General features: G+C 39.8%; 1 protein-coding gene across 3 annotated transcripts; it reads right to left on the bottom strand.

Annotated features, from left to right (window-relative positions):
- Positions 1 to 255: 255 nt before the first annotated feature.
- kremen1 (kringle containing transmembrane protein 1) lies at positions 256 to 25,951 on the bottom strand. Of its 3 annotated transcripts, none has more exons than XM_077600845.1 (11): positions 25,858 to 25,951; positions 25,648 to 25,787; positions 22,434 to 22,686; positions 11,043 to 11,205; positions 10,509 to 10,600; positions 6,039 to 6,163; positions 5,325 to 5,478; positions 4,023 to 4,355; positions 3,318 to 3,485; positions 2,027 to 2,111; positions 256 to 1,546 (listed from the first exon to the last, which is right to left on the bottom strand). In XM_077600845.1, the coding sequence occupies exons 3-11, from the start codon at positions 22,516 to 22,518 to the stop codon at positions 1,384 to 1,386; spliced, it is 1,368 nt and encodes a 455-aa protein (XP_077456971.1). In that variant the 5' UTR covers positions 22,519 to 22,686; positions 25,648 to 25,787; positions 25,858 to 25,951; the 3' UTR covers positions 256 to 1,383. The 3 variants fall into 3 exon arrangements, with proteins under 3 accessions (XP_077456971.1, XP_077456968.1, XP_077456969.1); XM_077600842.1 differs by having other exon boundaries at positions 3,276 to 3,485; XM_077600843.1 differs by having other exon boundaries at positions 3,276 to 3,485; positions 22,434 to 22,691.
- Between the last annotated feature and the right edge of the window lie 559 nt (positions 25,952 to 26,510).

The following is a 26,510-nucleotide window of genomic DNA, read 5'->3' on the forward strand; positions in this document are numbered from 1 at the left end:
AACAATAACAAGAAAGAAAAAGTGATTTTAGCACACACATTGACAAAAGTAAGATGCTGAGTGGTTGCATTGATAAGTATAGGCACCTATGAGTAGGTGGGAGGCATACACATATACATATGTATATATATATATATATATATATATATATATATATATATATATATATATATATATATATATATATATATATATAATATTATATATATACACACATATATATGTATATATACATACATACACATATATAGTGCTTTCAAGTGATCAATATCCCCATTGGTGCTTGAAGTGTCTTAAGTTTACCATCCCAGATAACATACATGTGAAGTAAAAAATAAAATAAAAATAGTGCTGTCAAGCAATTGTTTAATTGCAATTAATTGCATGCGGTCCATAGATAGTTTTTTCTAAATGAAAAATGATCATATATTTTAAATCCAGCTATCAACCCAAGGGTGGACCAGTGTGCTTACCTTACATAAGATACAAGAATCAAGGCTGTGCTCAGGCTTTTCTGTATGCAGTTTGTATGTCTCCCTGTGCCTGAATGGGTTTTCTCTGGGCAGTCTGGTTTCCTCCCGCGTCCCCAAAACGCGAATGGTAGGCTGGTTTATCACTGTAACTTTAGATTTGAGTATATTTGTGCATGACTTTCTTTCTCCTTGTGCCCTGCAACTGGCTGACAACCACTGCAAACTTTCCAATCACTTGTGACTCATTTTGCTATGCCAGGTCACATTTAGCTACCACATGAACCAATATTTAATTATATACGTATTGATGAACCATCTATTCTTTGAAGAGCATATTTTCACAGGTTGTGGGGGTGCTGGAGCCTATCCACCTAACCATAGGGAGGAACTCGGTCACGCCCTGAACAGGTTGCCATTAGGGTGATTTGAAGTGAATTCCTATTTATTGTGATTCCTGGGTGTCTGATACTTCTGTTCCTATGGTGTTAAAACAACGAACAACACGCCACAAAAGAATACCCCTACCCACCTTTCAAATCTAAAGTGAATATGTTCACTAAAGACGGAGAAAACAAACAAACTGCCTATTGAATACCTCGCCACGACTATTTACAAAGCTAAGGGTATGCGAGTGTGAGTGGCAAAAGGGAGATAACCCAAATACCACACAACGCTGACTTCCGCCCCACTCTCGATGCGCCCGCATTGATTAGTGAGCAACGTATCGCCCCAAAAACCTTTGCGTCCAGGGCTGAAGCAGCAGCAGCATCGCCTCGGCGGAGAAGCTACGCCGACGGGAAGTTGGCATCCAAGCCGTGCAGAGGGGGCCACCAGGATACTTGCACTAGCTGCTAGTTATCTTAGCCCCTCATTGACTGAGGAGTTCTTACCAGGAAGGTAGCTGGTAGTGCTAGTTGCCCACCAGGGGGCTAAGGTCTCCATGGTGCTGATGGTTTTTGATCTTCTTTTTGAAGAGGGAGATGGTGGAGGGCCGGTACAGGATGATCCAGGGTTCCGTCGACGTGCTCTGGCTGCAGCTGTCTGAGCTGCACACTGTGGGGATTCGGAGAGACCTGGAACAACAAAGTGAGAAAAATTTACTTTTGCAGCCCTAACCATTAAGATTGCAGTTTTATCCTTCTGTGATAGGAATAAGTCATGATCCACCCCTCTTTTCAGGACAATAACAGCCAAGACAAACAGACTCAAGGACAGTTTCTTCCTAAGAGCCGTCACTATACTCAACTCCAGTTCTGCACCTAGGAGGACCTAAACAAGACTAATGTCTTATCTTGTACTTGCATAGGGTGCTAACCACACGTCAATTTGACAATAAAAGCATTCAATTTAATTCAATATGGAAATACATTAATGAAAACTTTATAGTGTCAACACAGGCTACAAAGTTTTACATTTGAAGATTTTCAGTTAAAGGTGTGCCTTGAGATTTTTTTAAATGCAAACAAATGTGCCTCCACTGAAAACACATTGGGAAGCACTTCTATAAACAATTACTTTCCCACTTTTGACCATGAATCGGGGGCTTAACGTACTTGACTGTGATGTGTAGCCATAGCTTGATCAGCATGGCAACCACGGTGAGGATGAGAAGACCAGCAAGGGTGTAAATGGTCCACACTACAAGAAGAAAAAGCAAGGAGCTTACATGGTAAGTCGTTTCAGTTGGTGAAAATATAACAGACCAGAAGGAAAAGCATGTGAGTAAACAAACACCCTTTGTCAAAAGAGTTGTCTGCAAAGTGTTAGGAAATCTTATCTGTGCAGGGCTGCTCAACATACTACAAAAATTAACGTATTTTCTCGCATATACGCCGTATTTGTCGCTAAAAAAAATGATGACTGAATCAAGGCTACGGCTTATATGCGCACAAATTAGACTTGACATGCACAAAGCGCCATAACGCAAACAGATAAAACGCTTAACAAAATTTCTTTTGACGTCTTTGACGTCCTATCATTGCTTGCTCAGGGCGCCGCCATCTTACCTAGGGATGACACTTCCTGGTTGTACTGCTTACGTGACTTCCTTTTTTAATTTGTCTACTTGCAGGCCACACCCTTTAGGAATGTGCAATCCAGCAGACGATCCTTTCAATTCATACAGTAACTCAGAAATACCGTGCGATTGTACTCCTAATTAAAACCAGGAATATGGAGGTGAAAATTGTGAATCAGGGGGTGGCTTATACGAGCGAAATTGTGTCATTTTCAACGCTCTTAAGGCAATTTTAAGGGTACAGTTCATACACAGAGGTGACTAATATGCGAGAAAATACGGTATTCTTTTTTTTTTTTTAAGATTAGATTAGATAACTCTATTCATCCCGTATTTGGGAAATTTCACTGTCACAGTAGCCAGAGGGTGAGAATACAGACACAGAAAAAGACATTTTAGACATAAATAGATAGGTAATAAACAAGCTAATAAATAAATAAATATATACATAAATAAATAAGTGTGTTTTCTTAGCATCTACATAGGAAATATTGTCAAACTTTGACAAGTATGTATTTTAATTGTTTAATAATGAATAAATGTATGTATTTTTACTCCAGCGAACTAGCAATGATTCCACTACAATCTGTTATTTTATAACGCGGAAATATACAGAGTTATAAAAGAGGAAATGTCTTATCTTGAATGTGAGGATGTAATTTGGGGTGTTTTTTTAAATTGAAATGGGAGGGATTTACAGCCTGATAAGGAGACTGTCGTTCCCATCTGGCAACCCTGGTGAAAAGGCGAATGAGGGTGTAGAGAAAGGTGAGAGCTGGACATACTAGTGCTGTGTCCGGTGGTCTGTCCGGGTCCAGCCCACTGACCTGGCATGTTGTGGTCCGATTTACTTGGGCTGGACGTGATCACGTAGAGGATCTGCGAGGACGAGCATCCTTTGGCGCCATCGGTGACAGCTGGGGGGAGCTGAGGTTCCACTGTGCTGGAGAAGTCCTCCACCTCTGGGACTGCGTCATCCTTAAGACCTCTCTGAGCTGCAGAAATGCCCAATGTAGAATATGTGATTTTTTTTTTGTTTAGGCCTTGATGTCAGGAGATTCCAAAACTAGCTTTTGGCTCCCCCAAAAATGTAATAATAAACGCGCTGGACCCCCTAAAAAAAACTGACACAGACAATCTAAGTACTGTATTGAATGTGTTTCCACAAAAACGCTTGAACCACAAATATTTACTCACATGCACACAAATGCACACACGAATATAAACACAAAAGTGTGTGTATCCCCCCTCTCACCACAGACAAACCCTACACACATGTAATTTACCCCTAGATATGCGTGTGAGCATGAATTGAGTCCTTGTGCTGTGTGATTGGCTGGCCACCGGTACGAAAAATGAATGAAAAAAAAATCTGATTTTATGTTCTGAAACTAGTCATCAGATCCCATTAATACTAATATTAGGGTTTGGATTGTAATTGCCAGTGGTCCAATAAACAATGTAAACTAAATTGGTCGTCAAACAAGTGTAAAATGTGAATTTTAGAAACTCAGAGAAGGCTGAACTCCTACCTTGGTACAGCAGCGCAAACCCTTGCGCCTGGTTAGTCCGGTCTGAGTAGAAGTAGAGTATAACGAAGTCTCCGGTGACATTGACCAGTTGACGAGGCGGGCTACGCCAGTCGAAGCGCGCCACCACCTCGTTGGTGTAGCCGTCCAGCAGCTCCACCATGTCCGTTTGATCTGTGATGTCGAAGAATGTGAAGTTGAAGATGATGGCCAAGGATCCGGGGACCTGGACTGTCCAGTAGCAAACGCGACCAGCTCCGTATTTATCTGGAAAGTCTGGAGAGTAGATGACTCCCGATGGGGTCGAGTAATTCCCACCACAGGAACCCACTCGAGCTGTGAAAAAATGTTTCAGAAAAATGGGATAAAGTTGAACCCATATATGATTCCATTTTGTGGAATGAATTTCAATCCAATACGTATTGAAGTCATAAAAATGTATACATTTTCCAATATAGATAGATTGTTAGATGGAGAAATGCATGTAACGTGTTGGCCCGAATGTAAGACGACCGCCTCTTTTCTAAGACTCAAGTTTAAAAAAAAGACTTTTTGAACACCAAATGTAATTTTTATACAGAAAATAATTCTAATATCTGAAACAAATTAGTATAGCAATATATTCAAGCGAACAATCATGTTATTTTGCCTCATTCATATCATGCAAAAACTGTCTATCACATCTTAATATCTGAACATTTAAATATGTATACTACAGTGCAACCACATTTGTGAATGAATGGATTCATTGTTTTTTAAAATGTAACTTAACCCATCTACTGAGATAAAACAACACAATTGCAATAACTGCATTAACCATCAAAGTGTTCAGCATTCGCTTTATCTGGGACCATCTAGCCTTGTGAATGGGTATAATGTCTCGACCCCGAATGTAAGACGACCAACACTTTTTCAGTCTGCAAAAACCAGCGCCTTTTTGTATGCACTAAATTCAAGATTCTATAGATGTCGCTGTATGACGCTGACAGCTTGACTGTCTGGGTACATTGCTTGTTGACGTGCGGTTTGAAAGGGGAATTGGCGTGCGCATATCATCCTTGAAGCATGACAATGTTAGGAGTGGACGATGACGTTTACATCTTCTACCAGTGAAGAAGACGATCCGGATTAGAGCCGAAATGGGTAAAACGAGATCGGTTTTACAAAAAATAATGGACACGTTGTTATACGGCGTACAGAATTTGAAATGATGAAAAAACATAAAATACGGGAAAACATATATAAGTTGACAGGTATGAGTCACAAAATGCTAACCATATTTCTCGGTTCAAGGCGACCACTCACTGTCAAATATGATGATCCAGCCATCTCCGCCACATGGCTGTCTATGGTCACCGAAACAAACGTGGTTGCACTCAATGCTGGAAGCCTCTCTGTGGTTTTCAAGATCCACTTCGTTGCCACAGAAACAAGCGTACCCCGACTCCATGCCGGCCAACTGCACAAACACAAAACACAAGCTCCAAACTTTCAACATGTATTTCAGTGTTCAAGCATATGCTTACACTCAAAGCTAATCCTTCATGTGTTTTCAATGTGAAATATTAAAAAAAAACCTTGGAACATAGTAGTTTCGATTTTCAAGTCAACTTTCCAATGAAGTTGGGACGTTATGATAAAGATTCTGTAAGAGCATTTTGAGAATTTTCTTCGAAATAGATGAATTTTGTTTGCAATAAGTGCTGAAAATGTGAATGCAAGACAAGAAGAAGTGCATTCTGAATCTCTGCATTATAGGCAGAAACAGTTTTGATCTGATTTTTGAAATGATTGATTTAGGTGGGTTTAAAACATACATTCTTGTCGTGATTTTCCATTTTAGCAGGGATCAATAACAGCATGCTTTGAATATACGTATTTTCTGGATGCCACAGTAAACAGGGTGGGGATGCTAGTTAAACTATTGAAAAATTAGGAGGATAAAAAAAAAAACTTTATTAGGAGCCACACAAATAGAGACCCATTTTATGGGACCCCTAAGGAGAGGGTATATCTGACCTTGTATCTCTGTTTCCTGCAGAAGTTAATGCAGGTATGTATGGTCAGCTTGTTGGAGGTCTCAGTGGGTCCAGATAGGGTTGGGGGTTCCCCACTGTCCCGGAAGCACCCAAGGTTTCCTGGCACTGGAAAAAAAAACATATTGATACATTTTGAAAATTCAATTAATGGATGATCATGCCAAAACCATAAAACAAAAAAAAATGACAAATGTAATTTTTTTTTCCTAAGTCCCACAGTTACCTCAAAGGATACTTTACTAAATTCTTTAGATGTGTTTTCCTTGAGCTATAACCTCTTTTCTGCCACCATAAATGATAGTATATAGGTAAAAGGAGGCCCTTTTGCGTTTCGTTGTTGTGGCGCCCGACTGATATATATTTTTAAATTAAAAATGTCTTCATAAAATGCAAATCATTTAATTAGTGAAGAAAAAAATGAGACAGTGGGACTTTAATGAAGTTATTTCTTGAGGGGATGAGCCAAAACTCAGTCGCTTTTCTGTTATGCTTTCAAGCTTTGGTTAAATACTATTTGTGTTTCAAGATAGAGTAAGAATTTATATTTACATTTTTTAGCCACGGTTTAAGTTTCAATATTGACATCTTATGGCATGGTTAAACTTTCCAAAATAAGGTCTAGGTAAAGAAGTTGCACGAGTAACCATATTCTTTGGAACATCCCTGAGTATGGAATAATAAACCCATAATAACAACAATAAAAAAATAATAAATAGAAATACCTCAATACCGGAGCATTCCTCCACAATTAAATCCTTTGATGCAAGCCCCAAAACACGCCACACTGAAATGTTTTTTGGAATCTGCTGCAATTTATTGTGGCCCTAAAAATATGGCCAATAAAAAATAGAGGGTGACAATGGGGTCTTGAGGGAAACAAAGTCACACTTTGTGTTTGGAATTTGCCATGTGGCACTTAACTTGTCCTCCTTTACATCCTCATTCATCTCTCACTATCGCAGTTTGTAAATCATGTCAAATATTCCCGCTTTTCCTCACAATGAAAGCCTAACTTTTCTCAGCCGATTCTTGCCTGTATCTGGGAATCACGATGACACAAATCAGAATGAGTGTGTGCATGTGCGATCAGACGTTAATTGTCCGTTAATTGTTTAATCAGCCATAAATGAAATTTTGTTGACTAAGTCCTAAGTCAGTCACCTAGTGATTGATTAGTTGAGTTGTTTCAACAGTTGGCAATCACGTAGTAAGTTTAACGTTGAGTTATTTTAGCCTCTCAGTCATTCAAAGCGTTAGTCGGTGATTTAGCCTGTCAGAAAATAAATCATCTCAGACATATTTGTTAGATAATAGCAGATATTAATTAATTAGTAAGTTTAGAGACATTCCGACTTCATTGATGTTTGAAATGCATCTGCACTACGAATGCTCATCCAATCTATAAATCATCAACAAGGGAAATACGTCACCACTGCTCAGCAAAAAAAAACATACAGACGCTCCCCTACTTACGAACATTCAACTTACGAACAACGGTACATACGAACATGTCTGCAAATTGCGTTTAAGTCGAAAAATGTTCGTAAGTCCAATTTTGTATTTTTTTCCGAGTAGTGCTTCTTTCCGCCGCTAATACCGATGCCTGGCGCTGTGAGGGCTCAGCTCACCCAGCATCTACCTTCTTCTGTCCAATTCGTTGCAATGCGGAAGTGCGTGAACGTATCTCCAGGTCCCAAAGAACCTTTTTCATTTGTATCATTAAATATCTCGTGCATCCATTATTGAATATGGTTGGTAAAAAGCGAACGGCTTCTATTGAGGGAGTTGCAAGGAAGAGGCAAGCCATTTCATTTGAAACGAGTGGCAATAATAACGAAGCTTGATGCGCGTGAGAGTGGTGAGCGTTGCACATATACAACTTGAATCGTTCGACCGTCAGTACCATTTATAAGAAAGATCGAGCAGCAGGACCCAAATATTGAAAGTTGCACAAAGTTTGCAAATCAATTGAATGATGCCATACAGTGCTACCGCATCATTTATGATGAAAAAAAGAAGAAAACTGTGCAATCGTCGTTAGATCGCTTCTTTCGGCCAGTTTCTAATACATAATATATATATATATATATATATATATATATATATATATATATATATATATATATATATATATACACAGTACTGTACATATTCTCTCCATTTTATTAAATGTTTTTTTCAGTACAAACCTATGCGTGTTACTTATACAAGCCTTAAACATACAAATGCACTTATATAAACCTTCAATATACTTATATAGGCCTTAAACATAAATTATAATACAAAATATAGCACTGAATCAACTTACAAACACATTCAACTTATGAAGAATCGCTCGGAACCTAACTTGTTCGTAAGTAGGGGAGCGTCTGTATATGAATGTGCAATGGCAGACAAAGGCACAAAAAATACACTTTGATACTCAGGTTAAACACTGCAAAATGTGACAACGTGTCACACGTTGTGCATAAAATTGCTCCAACGCAAACACAACCAATCACAAGCTACCCGCCTCAATATAAAACAAAAAAATGAATACTTTTCAAATCTGGCAACACATTGAATCCACAAAGTCGTGAGGTGTCCTTGTATGTGTTGTGTATGGGCTAAGAAATCTAAAATTGACCATCCAGTGTGAATATAGAGTGAGCTCCTGTGGCTCTGATAAATGGAGACGAGTAGTTTGAAACAAGTGAGTTAAAAGCCGGCCATTATGTGAAGTAACAGACTGTACAAAAAAAAATGATGGCAGACAGAAGCGCTATTGTTCCAGCAAGATTAAGTTGCGTGTACTATTCAGAAATAGTCATAATAGCAGCACAGAGCTGAGGGCACTGAGGTCACAGTAACTACGAGAGTGCTGAATTATTAGGCAAATGACTATTTTGTCTTACTCCAAGCTGTATAGGCTCGAAAGCCTGCTACAAATTACCGTATTTCCCCGCATATAAGCCGTATTTGTAACACACACAAAAAAGATGACTGAATCAAGGGTAGGGCTTATATGCGCATAAGACTTGCTATACTCCTTTTCACCAGTAGATGTCGGCAAAGTAACATTTACTATTTGTTGGTTATTTTCTGTTTTGCAGTAAGAAAACAACAATTTCTGGATGAATTAATTCCTTGCTTTTGATTCATACAGTATCTTAGAAATACCACATGTGATTTTTTCTCAAGATTTTCCCTTCAAAGTAACACATTTGTACTCCCTATTAAAACCATGAATATGGGGGTGAAAATTGTGAATCAGGGGGCGGCTTGTACGCGAAAAATAGTAAAATACAACGATTTAAGGCCATTTTAAGGGTGCGGATTATACACTGGGCGGCTTATATGCAAGTAAATATGGTAAACATATCAAGTGACATGCATTTCTGTATTGAGAAAAAGGGCGTGGTCTAATGACATCAACTCCCTTATATCAGTTGTGCATAATTATTAGGCAATTGCCTTTCTTTTGGAAAAATGTTGTCAGAAGAGGCACTGACAGGCTTCGAAAAGTCGAGAATATCTTGCTACCAGCTAATCGCTAAGGTACTATTGGTAGATCGCATGACAGTAAGATTTGATCCAAGGATTGGATTTGTAGTAAAATTTCATATGGGACTTGAGCTAGGAAACAGCGCCATTGCGAGACCAGGCACGATTACTACCTGCTTACAATGTTGGGCCCTGATGGCATCTGGTATATCACATGTGTCAAAGTGGCGGCCCAGGGGCCAAATCTGGCCCGCCGCATCATTTTGTGTGGCCCAGAAAGTAAATCATGAGTGCCGATTTTCTGTTTTAGGATCAAATTAAAATTAAGAGTATAGATATATATTAAATTTTCGGATTTTCCCCCTTTTAAATCAATAATTGTATTTTTTTAATCATTTTTTTTCTGTGTTTTTAGTTCAAAAATCATTTTGTAAAATCTAAAAATATATTTAAAAAAGCTAAAATAAACATTGTTTTAGGTCTATAAAAACTGAATATTCAGGGCTTTTAATCCAGTTCATTTAATCCATTTATTAAAAAAAATCTAAATATTATATCCAAAATGGTCCGGCCCGCATGAAATCAAGTTCACGTTAATGTGGCCCGCGAACCAACCCGAGTTTGACACCCTTGTGGTATATCATCAGCATGCGTAATTGCTGAGCTTTGTCAGTGGCCTGGAAAAAAGGGAAGCTTGCGCAAACTGTTCTAAAGCATAATCATCGAACAATCAAACGTTTCATTCAAAATAGGGTTACAAGAAGCTTGTGGAAAAAACAAGGTGTAAAATAACTGCCCATGAACTGAAAAGAAAATCAAGTGTGCAGCTGCCAAATGACACTTGCCACAGGTTTTGCCATATTTCAAAGCTGCAACATCACTGGAGTGCCCAAAAGCACAAGGTATGCAATACTCAGAGACATGGCCAAAGTAAAAAAGGCTGAAAAATGACTCTGTTAGGACTCACTTTGACATGTTGGGATGTCGCAGTACCGCCAGTATATTCCGTCTTCGTGGTCTGCAACGTAGCACCACGGCTGTACGTCCCCATCGGGGTTCCTGTGAAAACAACCCATTTCATTTAACCCTTACCAATTTTAAAGAAACACTTAGAATATTGAAATGGCATTTTTCTCATTCAATATATGATGTCTTATTTGATTACGCTGTAATTTGTGTTGGGAAAAGCAAATGACACTCTTTTTTAATTGATTGTATTTCCAAATGAAGACATGATCGACTGACACTATTTTTTTTAGATCTGACAGCCGCTGATCCTACAAATTTGACAAAAAAGCAGTTTCAAATGACATTACATCAAATGGAGCAGATCATTTGCGAGATGCAGAAAAAAAAAAGTAGATTAATTGGGAAGACTCCACTCCTTATCATTCGCCCACTTACAATTTGCGGGACTATCGTGGAAAAATTTGGTCACAACAGCGTAGTGTACCCCAAAACGTCCAGATGAATAATAATAAATCAAGTTTAATCAAAAGACCTGCAATAGTTGTGACTGCCGAGGCCCCCCTCGCCATTGGGGTACTTGAGCGTGTTGTAGGGGTGCTGGAAGGTCTCGTTCCAGTAGAGGCAAGGCTTACCCCCGTGAAAACTTGTTTGTGTTTGGAAGCCCCTGTAGTCTTCTCCATTGGCCGTGTAACACTCTGAAATCCCAGAAAGAACACCGTTAAATAACTTTTTGCTCAGACTTTATAGCCTTGGTTTAGTTTATAGTATGATTGGTGTACATTCATTGACAAAATTAAATAAAGCATTGGTAGAATGGCCGCCGCCTCACAGTTTAGCGCAGGCGTCAGGAACCTGTTTGATGGAAAGAGCCATAAACAATTCATATTTTTCAAATGTTAATCCTTGAGAGCCATGCTCTGAATTTAAAAGTCCACATGCATGAAAATGTGTGCCTTTTTTAGTCACATCACCACTTTTAAATTACAAAAAGTCTGTGAATTATTTTGACAACATTGTTACGTTGTTGCTAATCAATGAGTATCAATGAGAATATCCATGCAGAAGAATGTAATGAAAAAATATGATTATAAGTTATAGTTAAGTTATAAATGATAGTGTCAATTGCATAATACCAACGTAACGCTCTCACCAGGAGTTTGCATAGTTTACCTCACAGGTTAGTGGAGAGCCATATGCACCCTTCAAAAGAGCCATATGTGGCTCCCGAGCCATAGGTTCCCTACCCCTGGTTTAGCGGCTCACTCTTCTGACTTTGGTTATGAAAGGTGCGGGTTTGATTCCCGCTGGTGGAGGTATGATTGTCGTTTGTGAAGTCAGCTCTTCCACGGTACGGAAGATGAGTTATGGATGCATTGGTAGAATGACCATTTTTCCATACAATATTTTACCATAGTATTTAATTTGATCTAACATTTGTTCAATACATTTTTTGAACATAATATCTATAATATATTGACTCCATTAAAAACACCTAAATGATAAGCGGCTTTGGAGAAAAAAAATGAATCCCAGTTTAATCAATAAACAAGATTTTCCAACAAAGTGGGGTGCTGGAGCCTATCCCAGCTAACTGCAGGCACCAGGCGGGGGAAGACCCTGATTGGATGGCCAGCCAATCACAGGGCACACAAGGAGGCGAACAACCATTCACGCTCACACTCATACCTAGAGGCAGCTTAGAGCGTGACCGGACGTTTGGTCGCCGGACGTTTGGTCGCCAGACGTTTGGTCGCCAGACGTTTGGTCGCCCGGGTGAATATAATTTTGAGAGCTGGTTTCAACAGTAAACTCTCTGTCATGTTGTCAAACGTCCGGCGACCAAACGTCCGGCGACCAAACGTCCGGGCGACCAAACGTCCGGGCGACCAAAGGTCCGGCGACCAAATGTCCGGCGACCAAATGTCCGAGTACCAGTTTAGAACGTTCAACCAGCCTACCAAGCATGTTTTTGTGATGTGGACGGACACCGGAGGACCCGGAAAAAAACCACGCAGGCATGGGAAAACATTCAAACTCCACATAGAAAGGTCGGAAGCACCAGAGATTGAACCCTTAATCTGCTAACCAATTTATAGTACTCATAAACTTGTAATACTTTATAGCATTTTAGACAAGACTAAAGAATTTCTAAAGCTAGTCAATATCAATAATCTCAACAGTTTTTTTTATATCTCCATTAGAGATCTTACCCCAAATATTTTAACAATAATCATTTTTACTTTGAACATAAAGGCAGTGAGAGTTAAAAAAAAAACAATGGAATAACAATGCTATTCATTCACCACCATCTGCATTCTTTGCAGCATTTGCTAAGCGCATTAAAGCAAACATTGGAAAAAGAAAAAAGAAAAAGACCACCACAGTATTGTTTTAATTATCATCAAGGCACGTCTCCAGTTTCCAGAAAGTGTATGACAACCATATGGGCCGAGCCATGTTTTAATTCCTCTTGAAAAACAAGAGGGAGGTCAAACAAACAAAACAAGTTCATCAACCCAAGGAGATAATTTGAAGGATTTTGCCAGTCATGTTGTTATGAAACATTTTTCAACACATCTTGCAGGTGTTTCTGTCCCCGAGTGATAACTCCCTGCGAGGAAAAACTGTCTGAAACTGGTTTAGAATGTGAAATCTAGTTAAGACCACAACATAGTACTTAAGTTTGAATGTTAGGGCACGGTAAGAAAACACAAATTAATAGAGGATCGTCGGACAGACCTTGCCGTCGTGGCCCAAGTCCTAACCACGAGTGCATTTATTTTTCATTGTTGCACAAGAAAGCATCACATTTTGATCCTAACCACGAATGAATGTATTTTTCAAAAGCACATGTAAACCGCAACTTAGATGTTTTTTCAATGCGCAATACGACGATAAATGAAACCCAAGCACGAAAGCTGCAACTTTTATCATTTCAAGGAGGAGAGCAAGATTTAAACACATGTACAAGTTTCGTCAATAATCTGATGGCGAGACAAAGTTTTGCCACGTGACACTATAGAGATGAATCACTACTATTTCTACCACCACAACTACTGTTTTTGTCCAAGTACAGTGGTGCCTCGACATACGAGTGCACCGACATACGAGCAATTTGAGATATGGGTAAAATTTCGGGCAAGTATTTATCTTGAGATACGAGACAAATTTCGAGATATGAGCAGACAGCGGAGGCGAGAGGCTGCTCATAAGAACATCATGGGCACTGTCTTTCTCCCCGCAACTCCCTCGTGTAATGTCTCTACGAGCACTGGGCGGAGCGTTGCATTTTTCAGTTTTTTTTTCCCGTTGGTAAGTGCGAATGGCGTATATACTACTTCTCGTTGGCAAGTGGTTGTGCGTTATCCTATTGTGAGGACATATTGGGAATATTTTGAAGGGAATACAAAAGCAAACAACCCTCGATTGGTTGCATCTGAAAGTCAGTGTGGAGGCGGGGCAAATAGAGTCATCCCGGGAGAAGAAAGGTATAAAAATGTAAAACAAAATTAGAATTAAGTTTAGTGTAAGGTTAGATTACAATTATTTTTGAGTGTGTCTGCATTGTAATCCAAGTTAATTTAAATTTGTTTATGTTATGTTATGTGTGTGTTGCCGTGCAAAAAGATATCCCCCCCTCTCTGTCACTCTCTTTCCCCTCCGCGAAATCTGTCTAATTTTAATAGTATTAAACACATTTTAGTATTATTAAACCACTAGTTATTTGTTACTTTGTTAATAGATGGCGAATTAAAACAAAAAAAATAGTTTTTCCAATCCAATATCCTGTTTTGGGTGTTTTTTCAGAGGGTTGGAACGAATTCATTTGTTTTTAGTTCATTTCTATGGAAAACGTTCATTTGAGTTACGAGTAAATCAACATACGAGCTCAGTCCCGGAAAGCATTAAGCTCGTATCTCGAGGTGCCACTGTACATTGCTAGGGGTATGCTTCACAGAACATTGCAATGACTGTGACAAGTTCTTAATACTTAATTTCATGAGCTATAGCACCAACAAACGACGTCAGCATCAATTTTTAAACGGCCTCGCACCGATTAGACATCAAAAGCAGATAGAACGTCAAAGGCACTGAAGCCAGACGACGCAAAACAGACTTGTTTTCCATCAGGCTATTTGTGTAACGCTCAGGTGACATATGAGGAATGTAAATTACATGTGCATTGGTTCTCTCTTAGGTGGGTTACACTGTTCCGGACCTCTGCACAGCTAACACAACTATCCTTTAGTTTCTTCCAGAGGTTGACGTGATTACAGGCTCCACAAGGGAGGAATCAAAGGATTTCGGGTTGTGAGCAGGTAGGGGAAATATAATTTACAGACACAGATCAAATGCGCTGCTCATCTCATTAAAGTGTCAATGCCCAAGGGACCATTGTTTCAAAGTTAAACAAAGGGACTTGAAAAGTAAGCGTTATGCTGACGGTGCATGCGCTAACAGCTATGTTTTTAGGTTTCATGGTCTCTGGACTACTAGGGATCCCCAAGCTGTAGCATGAAGGTACACAAAATATTCTTTCATTCATTCATTTTTCCAAACCGCTTATCGCGGGGGGTGCGGGGGTGCTGGAGCCAATCCCAGCTGTCTCCGGGCCAGAGGCGGGGGACACCCTGAATCGGTGGCCAGCCAATCGCAAGGCAAAAGGAGTCGGACAACCAACACTTATAGTCACGGGCAATTTAGAGTGTTCAACTAGCCTACCTTGCATGTTTTTTGGATGTGGAAGGGAAACGGAAGTACCCAAAGAAAACCCACGAAAGCCTGGGGAGAACATGCAAACTCCACACCGGGATCGAACTCTCGACCCAAGAACTGTGAGGTCGACGCTACCTTGCAAGTTTTTGGGATGTGGAAGGAAAACGGAAGTACCCAAAGAAAACCCACGAAAGCCCGGGGAGAACATGCAAACTCTCGACCCAAGAACTGTGAGGTCGACGCGCTAACCACTCGTCCAGCAGGCACCGGTCCACAAAACAGTTTATAATAAATTCTGTGGTTTTGTTAGAAAACATTTGGAGAATGTGTGGCGTATTAAAAAAAATCTGTGAAATGAATACACAAGTCTGTTTTTGAAACAATGTAATTGGATCAAAATGTCGGCTTGTTTTGGCCGACACAGAAGACACTGACTGTGTAAACGAAACATGCTTTCTAGACGAGGCCACTGGTGTTTATTATTTTGGGTTTCAACATTGGAGACACATAAAGGCGATTTAGAATCTTAAATTAACCAATGGTGCAAAATTTGCAATGAGGGACAGAACTGTAGTACCTGCAGAAAATCAACAAATGCATGAGAAGAATTTGGAAATCAACAAAAGGCCTGTAGTCCAGGGGCTCGGGAAGTGGGGTGCTGAGGGGACTGCAGCATCTTAAATAGCGCCATTTTTATGGTCTTCAAATTCTAAATCAAATCCGAAAGCCATGTTTTGGCAGTATGCTTAGGGTCATCGTTCTTTTGGAAGAACCATTTGCGCCCAGGGTTTTAGCTTCCTCGTTGTTATCTTCATTACGGTGTCTATTTTATGCGGCGCGCCAGTTGCTGCTCCAGTAAAACATCCCCACAACGCGATTCTGCCTCCATGCTTCATATTTGTAATGCTGTTTTCAAGTCTACAAGCGCCACTCTTTTTCCATTATTATGCTCTACTTTAGTTGGATTGTATCACAGTGCATGTCTCCGAAAGCTTCGTTTCTCTAGGAGGAATAGCATTGACATCGGTGGAGGTCATACAAAAGAGTTTTATTGTGTCCCGAATCTCAAACAAAGCACCACAATGAAGCATTTGAGAGGCCACTGGTATTTTTCAAACCACCTTTTCAATAGCAGTATCTCTGATACCTTAGACGCCATGTGAAAAGGATCCTCTTTTCAGTGGTTCGGGTGACTGTGGGAAGACCAGCGGTACTGGTAAGGAGATGTTCGGGTTATAAGAGAAGGGCAGGAGGTGGGGGTTGATCCCACCGGTTTCCATTGTAGAGGACCCATAAAGGACCAGAATATTTAGTTTCACAGCATTGGTAGAGTGTGACTGCTCTGCTTTTCAGCAGCTTCAAACTGGACCTGTTTCACCTTGACCTCCAATACATGAAGGCACCTGACGACTTTGAATTCACTCTGAACATCATACAGTCACTGGGACCTACTGGGCTGGCCTTATTTTTCCCCATTTTGAAGCCTTATCGAAAATAGTAGGATTTTTTTCAAGGATTAAAATTTGGCAAGCTTGTTGACTTCCAATGGACTGTTCCATCACGAGGCTTTTAAAGTTCTCCCTGCTTAACATAAACGTCCAGCTTTGAAACTATAGTTCAGGAAATACATTAAACCCTCCCCATTTTTGCCAAAATTAGTATAGCTATTTTCACGGCTGACATAATCCCCTTCCGTTCTTTACTAAAATTAATTGTACAATTATTAATGCACTAAATCAAACTATTCAATTCAAGAAATGGCCTCTGTGGAAGGTGACGAGGCAGAACATCTGACCACGGTTTTAAGGATGGTCGGCTATTTCTGGTTCCCTGTATTAGTTTGCGTTATACCTGTGAACATGAAAAGAAAAATGCGAACAACGAGTATTTACGGTCAGTATTTATGTAATTTGACAGCAATACAGTAAAATTGGGAGGAATGGCTATGAATGCTCATGTTTCAAGTGACAGATGGAAATGTAATTTCGGTTCAATTTTCTTGGGTACTCAGTTCAGTTCATTTTCACTGCAAAAAATGTTGAAAAATAATCATCTTTTATTTTTAAAGATGTAACCAATAGAATCTATGAAAATAAATAAAGACGATCCTTAGGGTGATATTTTAAATACATTAAAAATTGAGTTCATAAATTTTATTTTAATTTATGTTCATGTTTATTTACTTATATTGTTAACATTTGGAGAATAATTTAAAAATCTTAAAGCTACAAATAAAAATGCAAAACTATAACCATAACATAACAAACCTATTTATCCAAAAGTTTTGCTAAAGATATTGACATTAGCACATTTTCTGTTGAAAGCACTAATCCTTTCAATTTAAGGACAATGTTCTTCAATATACGACTGCAAAAAAGTTTTAGATTTTATCATCTACAGTGGTGATGTGTCCTGCAACACTAATACATCGGCACATGCACTAAGTTCATTATTTTGATGCATTTACCACTCAGTCAGTCATGTGACCGACACAGTCGGTGAATTGCTTGTCACACAAACAGTCAAAATGTCCGAGTATGTAGGGAAGCGCATCGGATGTTTCATATCAAAACTACAACTTTTGACGCACGATTACAACGGCAAAGCCACTGAACAGGACAGACTACTGGAAAAAAAATCCCCCTGTCTGCACGGACAGAACCTGTCTGAAGGGTGAGTATAAGCTTAGGTAATATTTTATCCTTGTAACAAGCTTGATGCCATTGAATAACGATTATCGTCCGCACCCTTGTAACGTATCAAAGTCACCGCATGCATTGCCAACGCCCAAACTTCCCACGACACACCCATTCCACCAATGGCCAATCAGAGCAAAAACTATGTAAAATGTATCCGGTCAGCTCCACATTAATGAGAAACAGCGCGTCTGCAGAAAGGCCTCAAAAATATCCAATAAAGGAGTTTAAATATGACATTCCGGGAAATTTCAAAGCAAATGGTGGTGCAATCGTAGTAAAGTGGCATGCAAGGTTGTAAAACATATAAGGTAGAAAAATAAACCTTCAGTGGCATTTTCACGTTCCCATCTGGCACGGCTGGCTCTCTCTGCCATGTGTGTCCAAGTATAACTGTTAGTGAAATGTTTTTGCCTCGTCTTGCCATGTGTGCGGTGCAACCACACACGAACCCACAAGCACGCACACACCTGCGCAAAATGACAACGGAAGTTTGACGTCAATTTATAATAGACTTTAACAGACACGCCTTGGATGTTTTTTTTTGTACGAGAGCAAACATACATGATCATCACTTGGCTATGAAACCAATGAAACCGGTCATAACCACATTTAAAAAAAAAAAAAAAAAAAAATTGAAAACAAAATGTTCCCTGGTTGCCCAGTGGGCAAGTGTTTAGTTTATCTGCCTCACAATTCTGAGATTGAGGGTTCAATCCCAGGTGGGTTCTGACATTTCTGGGTGGAGTTTACATGTTCTCCTGGGCTTGTGTGGGTATTTCACCTTTCACCATGTTCAGAATATGTAGAGTTAATTTTAAGGTCACTTTTTATGAAGGCAGATTTTGTCAGAAAAATTGCTGTGAGCAGTTTATTTTGAACTTTTCACAATGCAACTTAACTTATTCATGATAATACTGGTTTCTTTTTTTTTACATGAAAAAATACTTTTGTTTAAGGGTCGTAATTGGCTGCACACTTGAATATGTTATATTGCAGCAAACATGTAGCCTGTTACTTGCAAAGCATTTATCCATTAAGAATGGCTACAATGCAACATTCTATTAATTTTACTGACAAACAGTATACAGCTGTTATTCTCAGAGAGATCCCAGACTTGTACATCACATCCTGCCTTTCAACTCTGAGGTTAACGCAGTTAGTTCAGGTCCATCAAGCACAGACCTGCTGAGGAATGCTGACTAGGTTTTTGAATGCCATCTTAATTGCTTTGATTAACTCTAAACAACAATAACTGACCAAAAACTCTTAAAATACTCAAATTCGCACAGCACCTCATTTATGGTATGTGGTCACTCAGCACTAAGTTAGGAGAGGGTGCAGGTGAAACAGCTCCCGTCCCATCAGCACCAAAGGGAATATTTATATGTGACACACATTGGAAGTGTCCAAGATCAATGTACCACTTAACGAGCAGCTCTCACAGCACATTTATGTTTGGTGAGGCTGACAACTGTACACCTAAGAAGTTGGCTCATTAAAAGAGCAAGACATAGGAGTTCAAATCAAAAGCCTTTATTGTCATCATACACAGCTGTGTATAATGAAATTGGTGAGGACAAAACTGGAGTACCCGGAGAAAACCCACGTAGGCCCAGGGAGAACATGCAAATTCCACACAGGTGGATTGACCTGGATTTGAACCCAGGACTCCCACTGTGAATAGCTAAAACTATAGCATCTCTTGTTTACATTTGTGTTTATATGTTGGCACATTTGTACTCTTCTTTTGTTTGTTTTTTGCTAAAATTATATAAGATAAAAGAAGAGCTATATTTATAAACCAATTTGTTTGTTTTTAAAATAATCCTAAACATAACATTATGCTTATGTTTTTATTCAACTATTTAATTTTACTGCATATGTCACATGTAGTACCCCAATTAAATTGAACCAACCACAAAGTATTAATAAATAAATGCTGTAACATGATAATAATGGAGTCCTAGTACTTTGACTGTTTAAAAAAGTCAAGTTTACAGAATACATACATCATAGCGCATGCTCAGGAAGGTCCTTTTCACCCGCCAAAAAGCCTGTAGTTTTTTCCCCCACATCCTAAAAAAATTATAGCAATGACCATGCATTTCCAAATGACTTATTCTACGTTAACCAAAGCGGAATCCCTCTACAAAACAATATCACAGCTATTGCAACACATAATTGCAGTACTTATCGCCACTACATCAGTCACACGAAGGAATCCAAACAAACACACAAGTCGCCAGCCATGTGTTGACAACAAATGTGATTTAATACAATAATGTGGTCTCCACATGTGCAGCAGAATTTAGGCCCATGTTCCCTGTGGTGTTCCTTAAGATTTTAACCCTCACTTTTGGACTTTTTTTACAGGGGTTAAATATAACAAATGAAAAGCCTTTATTCATTCATTCAATCATCGTCAGACATCTTGAAAACGGATAAAATGACTGCTGAAATCCAGCTGATTCCCCCCCCCCCCTCCCTTGCTCTCTCAATGTTATAAAGGGGAATACCGTGGCTTTAAATACTTTGTGTTAATATGTAGGTACACATGGGAGTCGTTATACACTGGCCCAGATGGCTGACCGTCTAATTTAAAGCCCAAAGGGTGTCATTAAGAAGACAAAAAAATTAAAAAGGAAAGCCTGCGGATTTTTACCGCTTTCAACATGAAAGGCAAGGCAAATTACAGTGAAAGGCAGGCAGGGCTGGGTTTGTGCGGTCGGCGTTATTAGATATCTGCGAGGAGGTTATGACCCAATATTGTGTGCAGGGAAATTGCACACATGCCTCCAAATGTGACGCAAAAACTGAAGGCAGACATGTGAGGGAATAAGCAAAATACACTTGTTTGCCTTTTCAAAGCGGTGCCGAAGCACATCTGCACTCACTCAAATTTAAGATGTGGTGTTTCGGTCTTCTAGTGGGGTTGATTACACATTTCAGATCATTCAAATGACATGTCGATGCACCTCAGACGACTGATAAGCTTTATACAACTGCAACAAAGGCTGCTGCTAACAAATATTCATTACTAGAATCATTTTCAGTGCGGTTATATAACGTCACAAGAGTTACAGGGGTGCTGGAGGCAGCTAATTATGGGTAAAATGTGCATAGTTGCAAGCCAAACGCAGGACACATAAACAAAGAACCACTCAGAGTCACAATAACACCTGTGGAGAATTTAGAGTCTTCAATTAACCAACCAAGTTTTAGGATGTGGAAGGAAGTCAGAGTGCCCATAGAAAAACCCACACAGACATGGGGAGCACCAGATGCGCCAAACATTGTGCCGCCAATCCGCTTAAACCTCATTAGTGTCGCGGGGGGTGCTGGAGCCTATCCCAGCTGACTCCGGGCCAGAGGCGGGGGACACCCTGAATCGGTGGCCAGCCAATCACAGGGCACGAGGAGACAAAGGACAACTATTCACGCTCACACCCATACCTAGGGGCAATTTAGTGTCCAATCAGTCTACCATGCATGTCTTTGGAATGTGGGAGGAAACCGGAGTACCCGGAGGAAACCCACACAGGCCGGTGGAGAACATGCAAACTCCACACAGATGGACATGACCTGGATTTGAACCCAGGACCCCAGAGCTGTGAGGCCGACGCACTTACTACTCGCGCCCATTTTAAAATAAATGAATGGAACATAATTTCAAGAAAACATGTGTTTTGTGTGTATTACACAGTCACATGTCGGTCCACTGTGGTCATAATTGCATGACTATAATCGGAATGTTTTTAGCTATTCCAGATCTGTTAAAAGTCCAACAGAAATGGTCCATGGCTGATTTTATTGCAAAAAAATGTTCATGCCATTGCTCTTAAGAAAAAAAACATTAAAGGTTTATGTAAAATAGAAAATGAAGAGAGAATTAAAGTTAATACAAATCTTTTTCTGGCCCTAATTCCCCATAATATCTCCTAATTTCTCCAAATTCTGACCTTGGGAGAGATTCATTAATGAATTATTCATTAATTAAGGATCAATTTCATTTAAAATTAACATTAAAATCAACACATCCCTTGTATTTATGTAGATGACATCAGGCAGCAACACACAAAATTGTGTTTTTCCAACATAAATAAAAGAAAGCATTATTTGTCTTGTTTAAAAATGAATAAACTGTCTTAATGCATTACTTTTCTGCTGGAAAGGGCATTGAAACCGAATCAGTGCTTCCGTAGTCGATGACATTTTTTTTTACTATTTATCCGAAATAATATGTTCACGTATTAGTGTATATTTGACAGGAAGTGATGGGAGTTTTGAAAGAACTCCAACCCAACAGGACTCAAAATACTGTTCAAAAATGAAGAAATGTGGTCAAAATCCTCCGACTAAATGCCGGTTTTCTAGTGGTTAGTCGAATGAAATGTAATAGCCTTGACTCCCGGTACACAACAAAGTTTGGGGAAGCGAGGCAGAAGTTGAGAATTAAAGGAAAGAGAACGCGAATAAACATGAAAAACAGCAACAAATTGTGCACTCACCGGTGTCGAAATGTTTGAGCGCGGCGGAGGTCAGGAAGAAGAAGCCGGAGAGAAGAAGCGAGGAGGTGGCGTGGTGCCGGTCCATGGTGCCAGGTGAGCCGAAATGGAGGCGGGCAGTCCGGCGGGCGGGAGGGCTCCACTACGCTCTTTTTTCTGGAAGTCCGTGAGAAAAGTCGGCAGTGGACTAGATAGCAGCGCGGAGGGATCCGATTTCCATGCCATGTGACAGGAAACCGAGCCAAACACTTTGAACCTGCACTGAAGAAGAGGAGGAGGAAAAGGCTGAAGAATAAAGCAGGGGGTTGGCGGAGTACTCCGCGAGGATATAAAAACGCACACAATGCGCTTGTTTAGACCAGTCCTTCCTAACCGTTAATGCGCCCAGGGCGCATATTTTGCATTTACACGGCACACAACCAACCAACAAAATAATACATGTTAAAAAACATGAACACTGAAATGTCATATATTCCTTAATATTCTGTTTTAATAGCGTTATTAGAGGGTGAAAGCCAGTGAACTTCAAATGATTACATTACCGTATATTCGGCACAATAAGGTGCACTAAAAAGACTTCGATTTTCACAAAGGTCACCTGTGCGCCTAATATATGGGTCAATATTGTTTAATCATTTTATGATATTCCCTTTAGCACAGCTCCATCTAGTTGATGCATAACATAACTCCTAACCGCTACTACTATTACTACTACTACAGCTGCCACCTACTGGATGTATAACACAATCTCCTACTACGACTACCAGAATCACTACTACTACTAGTTCCGCTTCATAATCCGATGTGCCTTACACATGATCAATATTTTTGAATTCTTGTATGAAATTCCCTTTAGCACAGCGCCATCCAATGGATGTATCACACAACAACCCCTAACCACTACTACTATTACTACTACTACAGCTCCATCTAGTTGATGTATAACACAACTCCTAACCACTACTACTATTACTACTACTACAGCTCCATCTACTGTATGTATAACACAATCCCCTACTACGACTACCAACACCACTACCTACCAGAACCACTACTACTACTACTACTTCCGCTTCATAATCCGATGTGCCTTACACATTATCAATATTTCTGAATCCTTGTATGAAATTCCCTTTAGCACAGCGCCATCTAGTGGATGTATCACACAACACAACCCCTAACCACTACTACTGTTACTACTACTACTACTACAGCTCCATCTACTGGATGTACAACACAATATCCCCTAGTACGACTCCCAACACCACTACCACTACTACTACTACTGCATTTTAAATTCGGTATGCCTAATATATGAAACACATTTTAAAATAATCCATTCATTGAAGGTGCGCTTTATAATCCGGTACGCCTTATAGTGCAGAAAATACAATAACCTAAATTTGTAGTAATAGTCTACATATATTTTTTGCTCAAGTAATACCCCACCGTTTTCATATAGATAAGATCACCCTCTTATGTCCAGATTGAAAAAGAGCTCGTCAGCGAGTGGGCGTATCAGATTTATATCACCTGTGATTTCAAAGGCAGGTGTGGGAATTCCCAGCAGCTACAAATTCCCATAATGCACAGCGTGCTCCGCACCTATCCGAACAAAGTGAGAGCAAAATGCTTTTCAAAACTGTCTTTCTTGTGTCGGTGTTGTACATGAATGGTACACACACAGAACCGGGCTGTTGAAATCACGCATTAATCTCACAAATCTGGAGGTAGTAAGTAAGAGAGAAATAGAGACGGACGAGCAGGTTTTGTCGTATCAGATGTGAGACGGCCTTTTATGTTTAACTGTTTTGTGTGGTAGGTAGTGACACAAATCTATGAGCATACTTTGTCAGATTTCTTTAAGGGGCTTTTGTTGGCGAGTGGGGCTCCATCCGATGCTGTGTGCCAACAGAAGAACGATTTAAAGTCAAACATGGGTGGTGAGACAGCTTTAAAAAAAGACGGATTTCCACTCTTTCCTGCCAGAGGATGCCAGGCTAATGCTGAAAGCTCATTTTCATATAAAGGACTAAATGATGAGCATTTACAACCAGAATTTGTTTTCCTGCAGGAAATTATGTATAAAAATATCATTGAATATGGCCCGCACAAAAAGCTTGAGTTCATCCTACATTCTGTTGCATTTTTCAGCTTCAAACTAGATGGAGTTGGTACTTAAATATATAACATGTATAATGACAATTAAAGCATTCAAGTCAATAAATAGTGCATTTACATGATCTCAGGGCTGAAATGTCAACAGTTGAACAATTTTGATAGCCTCAAACTGAAAAATTACTCATTTTATACGAACTGCACCATCCTAAATATGCCGAAGCAGGGAAAAAAATTCTATCATATGATTTGAAACAAAACTGGAAGCTCGGCATTGCTCGTAACAAAGGAATCATAAATCACCCCCAACCAGTTAAGAAGGTTTTATTGAGGTAGTTAATGTGATTTTGTATACGTCCTTCAGAATAAATTATGGAAGATTTATTTAATGAGTTACTGTGATGTTATAAATAAGGTGCATCCACAGGACGCGTGGATAGTGACTAGTATTTTGTCTTTTACGATTTTCATACATCAGAGATGCAGGATGGCCAATAAAAAACATGGCTGATATGTATCTGTTATTTGCATTTCTGCAAGTTTTATTCACTTTTCCATTAAAGCTACCGTTTTTTAGAAAGTAGTACGACTTCTGAAATTCATTCATTCATTTTCTGAACCGCTTTATCCTAACTAGGGTCACGGAGGGTGCTGGAGCCTATCCCAGCTGACTTCCAGCATGAGGCACTGAATTGGTGTCCAGCCAATCGCAGGGCACGAGGAGACAAACAACCATTCACGCTTACACTCATACCTAAAGGAAATTTAGATTGCCTACCATGCATGTTTTTTTAATGTGGGAGGAAACCGGAGTACCCGGAGAAAACCCACGCAGGCCCGGAAAGAACATGCAAACACCACACAGGTAAACTGACCTGCATTTGAACCCGAAACCCCAGAACTGCGAGGCCGACGCGCTAACCACTCAACCGCCCATGAGGTGAAATATGATGTAAAATCCGGGAAGACCCCTTTCGACACTACTTTACTGTCTATCCAATGTGGTAGCTTAAATAATGTGTCTGCACTTGTTTCAAGGGTTTGGGAGGCTTCTGGGCATGATCACTCACATTAAAGGAATGTTTTACATTTTTCCTACCTTGTGTGCGCGTCCTATGTTTAGGGAATCATGGGCCGCGAGGGCATACAGGTGTGCTTCATCACCTGTAGCGTCCTCAGCGTCGTTGATGTGGAAACCTTTAATTAGCCAGCACAGCCAGGAGCTACAGATCTATATAGCTAGCAAGTGGAACCATGTCACCATTTTGTGTGATCGGCTCCCAAAATGGAATTTATGAGTGTAACTTACAGGCCTGGGCTGTGACGGAGTATCAAATATACAGGTGGAACGCTCGTTTCTTTGTTGACTCGTCAGGAAGGAGAGGAAATGGCTGGGAAGAACCTGGAGTGAGGCACCAGATAACAGACACTGTAGATCATGTTTCCAGCAAACAATCAATCACACAGAAATACTGTTTGCGTTTCTCTTGGCATTTGATCAACGTCTCTGACCTCACAGAGTTCAAATGTCAAACGTTTTCAACTTTATTGATTGACCATTCCTGCTGTACATTCAATTTCTTTCTCGTTTTTAGATTCTGTTGATCTGATTCAGGCCTCAAACTTCCCGATTCTTGCGATAGCTTTTCAATGTGATGTTCACTTCAGACATTTTTGATAAAGTCGCTGTGTGGAGCACGACGCCTCACACTGACTAAATTTACGATATATTGTCTGATAAATATCCATGTGGTTTATCAAGAGTGGAATACTACACTAGTCTAAAGTGTATTTGATCATTTTTAAAAGGATAAAAGACTGTACCATTCACTCAGAAATACGCTTGGCACAAAGTTAAGAGGGCGGGTTCATGACCAACAAACAGCGCCAAAGTGAAGATGTTCAAAATCAAAGGAAAAACTTCATGAGCAGCTGTGACCGGTCGTTTATATACAGCACACT

This window comes from Stigmatopora argus, chromosome 5, assembly GCF_051989625.1.
Source record: "Stigmatopora argus isolate UIUO_Sarg chromosome 5, RoL_Sarg_1.0, whole genome shotgun sequence".
NCBI classification, from domain to species: domain Eukaryota; kingdom Metazoa; phylum Chordata; class Actinopteri; order Syngnathiformes; family Syngnathidae; genus Stigmatopora; species Stigmatopora argus.

Excerpts from the sequence above, each read along its gene's own strand:
- kremen1 (XM_077600842.1), bottom strand. The coding sequence starts at position 22,518 with ATGGACCGGCACCACGCCACCTCCTCGCTTCTTCTCTCCGGCTTCTTC. Across the intron at positions 6,164-10,508 it reads CGACATCCCAACATGTCAAA|TGCCAGGAAACCTTGGGTGC; the intron begins GTGAGTCCTAAC and ends TTTTTTTTCCAG. Across the intron at positions 3,486-4,022 it reads GTTTGCGCTGCTGTACCAAG|CTCAGAGAGGTCTTAAGGAT; the intron begins GTAGGAGTTCAG and ends GCATTTCTGCAG.